The sequence below is a fragment of the Bombus impatiens genome, unplaced genomic scaffold, assembly GCF_000188095.3.
Source record: "Bombus impatiens unplaced genomic scaffold, BIMP_2.2 scf_0136, whole genome shotgun sequence".
NCBI classification, from domain to species: Eukaryota; Metazoa; Arthropoda; class Insecta; order Hymenoptera; family Apidae; genus Bombus; species Bombus impatiens.
In genome coordinates, this window is record NT_176555.1 from 861,486 (window position 1) to 872,824 (window position 11,339).

The 11,339-nt window shown below is 40.7% G+C and overlaps 2 protein-coding genes across 6 annotated transcripts in view; one reads left to right on the forward strand and one right to left on the reverse strand.

Moving 5' to 3' along the window:
- LOC100742861 (3-phosphoinositide-dependent protein kinase 1) overlaps positions 1–11,339 on the reverse strand; it is a 424,087-nt gene that overhangs the window by 403,953 nt on the left and 8,795 nt on the right. The gene's annotated exons all lie outside the window — the stretch shown is intronic.
- LOC105680348 lies at positions 2,799–4,504 on the forward strand. 2 transcript variants are annotated; one of them, XM_024365548.2, is made up of 4 exons: positions 2,799–2,944; positions 3,039–3,237; positions 3,305–3,397; positions 4,078–4,504. In XM_024365548.2, the coding sequence occupies exons 1-4, from the start codon at positions 2,799–2,801 to the stop codon at positions 4,393–4,395; spliced, it is 756 nt and encodes a 251-aa protein (XP_024221316.1). In that variant the 3' UTR covers positions 4,396–4,504. The 2 variants fall into 2 exon arrangements, with proteins under 2 accessions (XP_024221316.1, XP_033175084.1); XM_033319193.1 differs by having other exon boundaries at positions 3,558–4,155.

An 11,339-nucleotide genomic window follows, 5' to 3' on the forward strand; every position in this document is an offset into this window, starting at 1 on the left:
CAACTATCAATCAACGTGTCAATTTCTTTAGGATATCGTAACTGAATACTAACTGGACTGAAATCAATTTATCAGTAAAAGTTCTTTACAGAGGAAGATGCGATGAAAATCATGCAGAAACGACACTACTTAGAGATACATTTGACAATCATTCAGGCAATTCCAGGCAATATGGAAATCTACTTTAGGCATCATAAATGCAACGTGATACCATGATCCTCGTACTTGTACGAGGCAACCAATAACTCAGTCGATTCAGCGGCAACGTCATCATTCGCCGTCGTCGAATTTCTCGGATTACATAAACCCAAATAATCCCATGAGTCATTCTAATTCTGGTTCCATCGGGATTGCACCGTTTCCTTCCCCCAGTTTTCTGTGTCGCATCCGATCGTTCTTTTGCCTTCATTCGTGCATGTCCTAAACGTCGCCTCTTTCCTGCTCGACCGTCTACCGTATAAATAGCCATGGCACGTGTATCGTCTCGGACGCACACGATGGCCCACTTTTCCCCTTAGCCTCACTCGAAATTAGAGAACTTTGACGATCGCGCTTTTTCATTTTCCACCACACGGATAACCATCTCTCGTTCGCGCGGTTTTACACCCTCGATTTCTTGGTTTTATCGTTTCCAACGATTCCAGGACGTCTACAATAAGGAAAATGGCACTTTTCCTCGAAAATAAACAAGAATTACGTCATCAAGAGGCATGTTCGTTACAGAATATCTTAGAACCGACGATAGACGTGACGACAGTCGTTTTGTTCACATATAAAAGCACGGTTCAAAAATAAATATAGGGTCGGCATATAGGATACGGTAGTTTGGTACAGATAAGATCACAAAAAATTATACGGCCCAGGTGTAACATATTTATTGCTCTAATTGCAACGTAGTAGTAAGGTAACATTTTAACTTGGATATTCAACAAGGGAGCCAGTTCAGGAAGGACTGTAACGCGTTTCATAACGACAGCTGCACTCCCAGGTATATAAATAATGCAAATGGTTGAAAAGATCGTGGTAATCAAGTGCGCAATTATAAACGTACCACGGGATGATTTTGTTTTAACACGTTGACTGCCACGCGTGTTTTCAAGGAAATCTCCGTCAGGCCACGCGTACAGCAGTACCAAGCGTACAGCAGTACCAAGCGTTCTCTGCCGCGTACAGCAGTACCAAGCGTTCTCTGCTAGGTGCTCCCATCGATATTTTAGTAATGCGAATCACTCAAGTGGTGGTCTCAAGAATGATCTTTCGTTTCATTTGTTCGCAACATTAAAACCAGTAGCTGTTGTTGAATATAATGAAGGAAAGTGTGGTATAGATTATTCCGACCAAATGGTTTCTTATGCCACCACGATTAGAGAAGGAATCAAATGGTACAGAAAACTTGGTATTCAATTCTTTCTGGGAATTTTTGTTGTAAACGCTTTGACGGTTTACAAAATTGCAACAAGAAAAAAGATAAATATTAGAATATTTAGACAATTATTAGTTGCAAAATTATTAGGGTTGTCTGAAAATACAAAAAAGAATCAAGGATCAAGCGAAACATTAATTTTCGTCTTCTCGAATATCATTTAAAACAGCCTGCATATTTTTCATCATAAAAGAATCTCATTTACACAAAAGAAAATAAAATTTTCAAAGTTTGATGCCAAATAAAAATTCCAATGCCGAAAAATAAATAAACTGGTTGATATCTCGACACGGCACGTCACGTGAAAAGCATTCCATAGAGGTCCAATAGTTCTCCACGTTGAATACAACTGCGTTTCCAACCCGACACGAAGTTCCCTCATATCGCCACGTAATAATGGTGTCAGACAGATCTGATCTGACGGATCACATCCGCGAAACCGGCCGATTTCGCTGGTACCGCGATCGAGCTGTCGCTCGTCACCGACTTCCACCGTCCCAGATCTCTCGTTCACGATTCATTTTTACAGGACAACGACATCCAACGGCATGGTCGTCGACGTGCTTGTACACGGTCACAGAGGTAATGAGAATTGTTGCACTTCCACCGCGCGATTGTCATCCAGGACCGCACAAAGTTGAGGTGCCGCGAGATACGAAATACATTCTGTCGTTGGAAATTGAAAGGAGGACGAACATTTCGGAAAAATAATTCAATTTAAGCCGTGGTATGTTTTTAGTAATTTTCTAGACGTTATTCCTTTGAATCATTCTCGGCTTAATCGTGTGTTTGTATCGTTGAACAATTTCTTAAGTTCCTTCTCGTCTCGTCTCTTTTATGCTAAAATTTTTCTTAAAACATTGAAATATTTTTTATTTATTGAAACAAGAACAAGATCACGGCATAAAAAGATGGAAACATAGTAAGATTAAAACGTGTCTGAAAATAAAAGCATAAGAAGTAATTCTGTTAGTTAGCCTGCTTGCAGTAGATTGTACCGTTTATGGTCAGACAAGAATATTTTACTGGCTATAACCAGACGTGTTTTTTACTACTGATTCTTGCATTTCTATCGTATTTTTGATCATATAATTGATCTGTAGAAGCAAATATTATTACGTGAACTTTGATACAAAGCAAAATTTACTATTACGTACTTAGATAGAAAATCTTCTACTTAAATGATTACAATTTGTAATAACATTAAAATTACTGTAGCCACAAAACAATACAAACATCATAGAACATCGAAACAATATTTTCTCTAAAAATAGAGATCCTGAGGCTCTTTTACCGGAAGTTATACGTTCCTGGGTTCTCTTATCAGATCCATCTATGGGTATAAAGCAGCTAGTACGAACGTATACCCATTCAAATGACCAACGAGTATCGCGCAACGATGGTGAAACTACGTGTATCTCCTGTATTAATATTGTTCGCAATTTGCGGTGTCAACTTGGTGGAACCATTAGTAAAGGAAAGCTTGTCCAAATTTTTAGGGTCCTTGGCGGGCGTTAAACAGTACCTTTCTCCTTAATTGATTTATTTACGTCGATTCATTTGAATATCGCTAGTAAATAGGCATATATATGTATATTTATAATTATTGTCGCAGAGTGAGGATTCCGGAATTGTTAAACCAATTGTGCAATGAATCGCAAGGCTCAGATACAGTTCGTCGAGATGCGTGTTACGGATGCTTCTTCCGGGCCTCTAGTCAAACCGTTGGATATCCTTTATTGGTGGCAATGTCTAATTGTGCTTATATTTATCTCAATAATACCGATTATGGTCACTGTCAACAATACTTGAGCGTAAGTTTTTGAACGTAGCTTTATTTAGAGCGTAAAATTGATTAAACTTCTTGTACCTTTGTAATAGAACGCTACTGGTACAGCAAATTCAAGAACGAATCCTACGACGATATACTGCACGTTCCTCGAGTGCGTTCGACAAGTGAACAAGGATAATTTAGTGAGTAGATCGTTCAATTTCACCCTTGAGATGCTTTAGAATTTCTTTGCATGCTTTTGTACAGTAAACAATAAGACAACTGCACCTGGCTACTTCGGTTCGATAATTTATAAATTCTATTACTGCACATAAAAATATAAAAAGAAGCAATTGTAAACAGGAAGCACGAATCAAACTGAGAACGTCACCAAGCTTCAAGATGATTTCCAGACGAGTGCCATTATTTTATTTACAATTATACAAAAAATTATCGAAAGCTGTTTGCGTCATCCGAGAACAGAATTCAGATTCGAACACCGTGAGGCCTGGAGCGGAACCTATCGATCCGAGACAGCAAAAAATTAAATCACAAAAATTTATTATTTCAGAGCAATCAAATTGTACATAGAAACCTATAGTGAAAATTTTGTACATATCATCCGACTTTTCAAAACGTCTACACAACGAAATCTAGTAAGTAGACGTATCCAATTCTGTACATATGCGCATTACAATTTCATAATACGTGCATCCGCTTTATACAAGGATTGCATTCGGCTTTAAAGACCACTGCTGTAAATATAGCAACGCTTCAATTTCAATCCACGAAGAAGTCAAATTTTTCGCCAAAAAATTTGCAAAGAGACCTCGTTATCGCGAGAAATTGATCTCTAACAGATAACCACAAACGTTCTGCACAGCTCAGAGAATGCGTCGGCGAAGCCATACGAATGTTCCCCAATTTCAACCTCACAGATGTCAAACTAGCTCAATTATACGTGAATACCACTGCGTGTGTGCTGGCGAAAACTCGTTGCTCTCAAATGAACCCAATAACAGGGGAATTTCAAGAAGACGATCTCGCTAATAAGCTGCATATACCTACGGTCAATGCGTTGCTGGTCAACACGGATTACAACATGAACATCGTGCAGCTGCCATTTCATTCCACTTCTATCGACCTTTGCGCGAAATATAGGAACTACGAACAAGCCAGCTGGTCAAACGTCGTGTGCTGATCGAAAATTGTTCACCCAGCATGCTCCAGAAACTTGGTGCTACCGTGACCAATTTTAATTTACGATTAAAGAAATTTACCACGAACATTGTAATCCAATTCGATTGATAGGAACGAATAAAACGATAAAATAAATTTATATAGAAATAAAGAAATCATTCTGTTAGTATGTAAATCGCAGCTAACTATTTTCATAATTTATTAGCATGAACTTAGAGCGAGTAAAGTATGTATGTGACTCGCTAAAAGAGCCTTCTTGTGACGTTCGATCCAAGAATAGCTGCAAAAGAAAGGCTTCCTTGTTAAGAGTTTTATAGCTGACTTGGTCAAGTCTATAATTAGCATTTTCTGGAAGCCGGTCGTTTAATTTTTGCCTTTAAGTAATCATCCTTGAAACCAGTTCACTGTCAGAATTAATCACGCCTATGACGAAACCGACACAGCTCGCCATACATCTCGACCAACGTCTCGTGTCAAGGAATTTTTCTGACGACTTTAACGATTTCTACTTAGGCTTGTCGATAAACTGGATCGAAGCTAGATTTAAGTATCGGTTACCACGGTGCCATACACAACGGACACAGAACGGTCCGATGCAATTTCCATTTTATGAGTTAAGTTAATAACAGTTACACAGCGAGCCGCGATGACACGGAAAGATAGAGTATAATAGAGATTGAAAATGACACGAGTCATCTAAGTGCAAATCGTGGCAAACCGTGGCGGTTGTGAATCATCGCTTAAAACAACCGTCTAACAGGAATGCATAAATCTATCATCAACGATCTTGTATCCCCGTAAATTCCTTTCCTCTTTTTCTGCCGTAAGAAAAGCTCGACGGTGATTCTTGATGATTTCTGTCGCAAAGCCATTTCCATTAGCTTTCATCATCGATTATTATAGAACACTGATGAAACATACAAGGAACCGTGTCAATCGTAGAAAATTGTCTGCACAAATACACTTGACAAATATTATAGACAATTTTTGCGAATTAGAAATATTTTGAATTTTATTTCAAATTTTACCAATATAATCATTACAGTCGAGTCTCGTAACAGTGATAATAAAATTTCAAAACGTTTCGTATAACACACATAATACATTCATAAAAGGTACCTACAAGTGTTTGAATACTTTTGTGAACCTGTGTAGCTTCGTCCGTCGTTACGATTTCAGTCAACGGTCGTGCAAATTCGCAAACACGCCGGAGCAACGTTTCTTCAGGTTGTCGTCGAGTCTTTATTTACCTTTTCGCCAAAAGTGGCGGACCAGACGAAAGAGAGGTGCACTAGGCGAGCAAAAAATTCGGGAAAAGATTTTTCTCTTCGTTCGAATGAGCACCGACGAAGTTGTGGGTGTAGAGATTTAAAGCAAGCAGGAGCAACCGAATCGTCGCAACGAAAAATAGACACTTTCGAACAAATGTCGCTATCTTTCTGGTATCATGGCTAATGTAATCTCGAGAGAGTCGTAATAGCAACGAAAGAATGTACGAATAGCGGCGTAAATGGGCAAACGTATCCCAGTCGATTCATCGGCGCCGAGTACCAGATACGAACGCTAAAAGAACGTTTACGATATTACTTATCCCGTAAAGTGATCGTAACGAAGCGGCCAATAAACAACCTTACGACAAATTATATAGTAAAAGAACGAGAAACGACTATGTAAACTTGGATATATCCACTAGACTTGCACGAGCCAAGTTATCGCGGTTAAAGTTTTTTAGAGGTTTCCTACAATAGGTTCGATTTTTGCCAGAAGCATTCGTCAGAATTTGCATCCATTATCATCGTAGTATAACACGCAAAAAGAATATTCCTGCGTTATAAAATTCTCCTAAAAAAACAATCCTAATAATATTTCAATAGATTTGGACAGAGTAATCGACTGAATGAAACCGATATTTTGCAAACAGCGTCATTCACCGACAACGTTTAGCTCGTAGCGATATTTACATTTCCGTGCGCGACAGCCGCGTTATACTCGCCAACAAATATCCGGATATTCGACGGTAATCGGATATTAAAGAATCCGGGTATCATCGTCGGCTCAAAGGAAAGGGCTTAAAAGGAACAGCGCACGGACGTTTCCCTATCGCTTCTGTTTGCCAAGGTGAAACTCTCTGGTTAATTCTTTCGAGACAGGGAGAACACAGGGAGGACACAGTCGGAGAAATCGAGGGATCGATTCCGCGACATCGGTGTGCACTCATGTACTTATAAAAAGGGACGAGCAAAACGACGCCGAAAGAACGAGCAATGTGGAGAAGGAGGTGTGGTGGATGGAGAACGAAGAAAAGAAGCGACGAAGATGAAGGGAAGATCGGTCCATTGCACAGAAGCGACGCTCCACTTAGCATCTTCCTCGAAATAATTTGAAATATGCAAATACCATGGGTGCACACGCGCTCGCGTGTCGGCACACGAGTCTAGCCGTGTGCGTGCGCTGTACCGCGGCCGTGTTTGTGCACTCTGTGTGTATCACGAAAGAGAAGAGACCAAGATGCGAGGGAGAAGACAACGTATATTCCAGTGGCTTACGGTTCAGTTCTCTCGAAGCCAATCTAACTTAACATGCAGATGCAGTACGTGGAATCGTAGAGGCGACAGAGAGAGATTTCTGCTGAAGAGTTGGTGTCTGTCTCTCTATGAGTCATTCGTGGCGATAGTACCTTTTCCGTATGATCATTCACCGTTACTGCCTTTAATGTCTTCGCGATTCGAAGGGTTCTTTTAAGACAGGACGTGATTTTAATGAATAAACCATTCGACCGCCGACACGGACACGGATCGATAAAAATTACACGAACGAATCCTCGAGCCAGATCGTCGACTCGTGTTACTAGAGAAAGTAAAACGACCGGATCTTATTACGGAAAAATAAAAGAAAAATAAAAGAAAAGAAAAAGGAAGAAGCTGGCCGCTTTCCTCCCTGGAAAGGAACAAGACATATCATCCGATATTTCGCGAAATTCCTGAGCAGCAGCAATCGATCCAGACACGAGGCGAACTCACGGAAGTGCATCGTTGATTAAATTTACAAGACCGTGAGGTTCTACAGCCATAAGTAATATAATCTGATCTTGTAAAGAGGTCGGGGCTGACTACCCTCGCTGGATTCAGAAACACACTTGATACGTGCTGGCTTGATAAAGCGTGTACCTTCGAAATTAAAGAATCCTTTCTCATCCATCTTGCGCTTACCATGAAATTTCAAACCAGCTCTGATACGGAAACTTTAACATTCAACAAAAATCTTGTTATTTCTCAAATGTTGGATCAGTGGAATTATATTAAAAGCTTCGTTTCTTGCGTTTCTGCCTTTTAAAATTTGTATTTTCTTTACGATCGGAGAGATGAAACGCGTTACGAAGCAAGAAAGATCCCATAAGTTTCCGTACGGATACTGTAGCAATCTTTTCGGTATATTCTGGCTAAACCATTTTACAGACTGTTGCTGTACACACGCAGACAAGGAAACGTGACTCTCGTTTACGAGCGCAGTTCCAGCAGATTATAAATTTATATTGAGTCGTAAACTCTTTCGCGCGAGCTTTAACAAAGTGTCTATTTAATAAACAGGGGTTACTTTCCACGGTTGACCGGTAGAAATTCCATGCGCCGCATCCGCCGCCACGTAGAATATTCATTTTGGAAAGGTACACCAATAAACTGTACAAATAGCAATTCCATTACACGAACAAAGCTCTAACATCATCAACTAAAACCTCGCCGCGTAAGTACATTTCTCATCAGTCACACAAGATTAAGTTTGCGTGCGACGCGGAGGTGCGTGCTGCACCTACGCACCAGGAAGCCCGAGCATCGTTTCTTCCGCTGTTTCTGAAGATTATCTCAGACGATAGCATAACGGATGACCGTTCTATGAAATATCAACATCAAAAGAATCAACAATCATACGCGTTAAGATCTCTAAACTCAGGAATCTCCAAAAGAACTGTTTATATCAAAATGGCAATTATCTCGTATCAATTAATATCTTTCGAGGCAATCGTAGGACTAATTGGATGGCTAAACTACGTTTATCCTAAATTCTACATAACATCAAATCCTACCTATAAAGGTGTCATTACCATCCTTTGTTATAATATGTAATCCTTTGTTTCTCAACCATGCAACTCCTACGAACGTAACAATTTCGTTTATTATTTAAGATAACAAAGATACTTCGAGCGAACAAAGTTGACAAGACACCGTGTATAATAAAATTTTTGCTCCAAAAAGGAACGAAAGTTCCAAGCTCAAAGAAATTGTCACGATCTTGCAATTTTCTCATTTCGCGTTAAAAGTCCCATTGCAAGAGTAGTAGCGCCACCGCCACCCATTGCTATTTACTTTAAACTTCCGAATGCTGGAGCTTCCGGGCTGCTCGAAACCAAGTACACGCGTGGTAAACAAACTGGATCGGTTTACAGGGCAAAGCGAGGAAGAGCGTGAAGCAAGAAGAGGGCAGCGCGCCGCGTCGCGTCGTTTGCGCGTGAATCATGCGGGTCGCGATCGGCGTATGTTGCGCAAGCAACGAGAGCTTCATCGCGGGCTGCGGAGGCGTTGCATAAAGCGTGCCGCGGCGCTGAGCCGCGCGACAGCCGGCGGAAAACAAAAACAAGGAGACGAGTCAGCGCGTGGACACGTCATCGAGGCGCGGCACACGCGAAACCAGGACACGCTGCGTGCCTCTCTCGCCGTGATTCCATCTGGCCCGGTTTCTTACACCATCCTGGACATTCTCTCATCCTTAACGAGAACGCCATTGCCGTCAACCGTTCATGAAACGGGAAACGATGCCTGCAAAGTTGCATTTAAGCTTCAGCACGTGGTGGTAGTCGTTCTTGATTTTTGTATTACAATCGTGAGATCCAAAAGGTTGTAACGTATTTCGATAGATCATGATATGAAAGATACTGGATGAATGAAGGTACAGATTACGAACAAGCCAATGCTCAGATGTACGAAATCGTAGCTGAGCCTTCGATATCCGAACTATTATGAAGCATACTAAGAGCCTCTCAGAAGGCGAATTGATCAACTTTGCTTTCGATGTTTAGCTTGGATTATGGCTAAATTATTTACATAATAAACGATGGTCTTTATCGTGTGAAACATAGAATTCAGAATGAAACCAAACGCCTTAGAGTTATGTAATTACGGTAACTGCAACTCCTAACATCGAGTACTACCTATAATCTAATGATACCAGTAGAGAATTAATTAATCGACCACGAGTCTAGTGCTCCTTTCTTGGGATCAAGAGAAGACAAAATTAAGGAGTGTGTCAAGGATACGAAAAACAGTATAAACTTGATACGGTAATATTCTTGTTGCAAATATCCAACGTATCGAGTAATTCCAAGGCATTCGGAGTCAGTGAAATCGAAGATTTCATCTCTTGTCCCTACGTTTAAGTTGCCGTGTCACAGAATGTACATGCGTTGCAAAGAAGAAAACGGAGTATTTATTACAGAAACAGCGGTAAAATCAATTATTAACACGAAACAGAAGGAACGGTACCGTGTGGCATGCATAAGCCGATGGAAACGCTGGTTTCCAACGCTGCGGTTCAACCTCTTTAGTCATGCCCCATGTGTTGCATGTAATACTGTTACATATCAGCATGGTGTCTAAAGAACAGTTGTACGTCGCTGCATGACACACCGTGTCACAAAAACTGTCCCGCGGCGAACGCGTTTGCATTAAAACAGCATGCAACATTTTCGAAATTCCACGCTTACGCCATGCGTGCACGTAACGCGTAGTCCTTAAACTTTCTCTCAATGAATTTCTTCGATTAACACAACAACCCACGTGCGAATCTTTCCTTCACAACCGGTTCAAGTTGTTATTGACCAAGATTTCGGATCAAAGGTCGAAATAGAGACAGTCGACTTGGAGCCACCCAGATTGCGAACAGCGTTTTGTTTTGTTTGGTTTGGCTATCGAAGAATTTTATTCCGATCATATACAGTGGCGAGCCAATGCAGTCGAGCGACTTTACGGTGCTGCGTTCTTGCTGCGTCACGCGTTTTCCTTTGTTGTTTTCACAATTAAAAACGACGAAGCGAGAACGCAGTGTGAAAAAGTCGCTCGTCTACACGGGACCGAAAAAAGCTTAAAAGTATCACTTGATATTTGTATATTAGTAATTCTTGTAATAATCGTGTTTTACCACGTTAGCAACAGTCATGTACCGAGACACGCAAACCACATTAGAGAACAAAGCGATCAACTTTATCGAGATTAGTGGTTCGATTTCTGAAAAAATTAAATACCGATACGAAAATCAAGAAATTTTCAGAAAACTCAATCGATCAAGTTGATTTCAACACGACTTACATCTGTCTGTTGTTCTTCCTAATTACGTTGAAAGACATATCTTTACGAAACCTCTTATCTACGAAATTGAACGATCTTTTGTCCTCCGTTAGAAAAATTTTAATAAATTTAGCTCGATTCGACGAGTAACATTTGTTTGCTCGCGTATCGTATATTCGGAGAATAAACAAGTGTAAACCCAACGATATTTTGTCACGAGCCAAGGATTGACGCGTATTTAGGAACTGTTCGAAATACATAGCAACGAGTAGCATGCGAACGCGAGCGTACGGCTATTGTGACGTTTGGGAAACATGCAACGTGACTACAAAGTACTACACAATGCGCCATCCGGCAAAAACGATATAACGACACGGCATACTGTGTACGCATATTTCCACGTGATTCACGCGACGTTTTTGCTGTATTTTATTTGAACCGTACCGCGGGGTCTTGTCGAGCGCTCTCTCTCTCTCTCTCTCTCTCTCTCTCTCTCTTCTTCCTCTCCCTTTCACTCTTTTTGTATTCCATTCCGTTTGTCCACATTCCGTTTCACGTTTTGTTTAATCCACCATTTAATTAATACGCCCGCTTCACCCCCCCCCCCCCC

Bases quoted from the DNA above. Each gene is read 5' to 3' on its own strand.
- LOC105680348 (XM_024365548.2), top strand. From the start codon at position 2,799: ATGACCAACGAGTATCGCGCAACGATGGTGAAACTACGTGTATCTCCT. The intron at 2,945-3,038 runs GTACCTTTCTCC...TTATTGTCGCAG, and splicing joins TCCTTGGCGGGCGTTAAACA to AGTGAGGATTCCGGAATTGT. The intron at 3,398-4,077 runs GTGAGTAGATCG...CGTTCTGCACAG, and splicing joins AAGTGAACAAGGATAATTTA to CTCAGAGAATGCGTCGGCGA.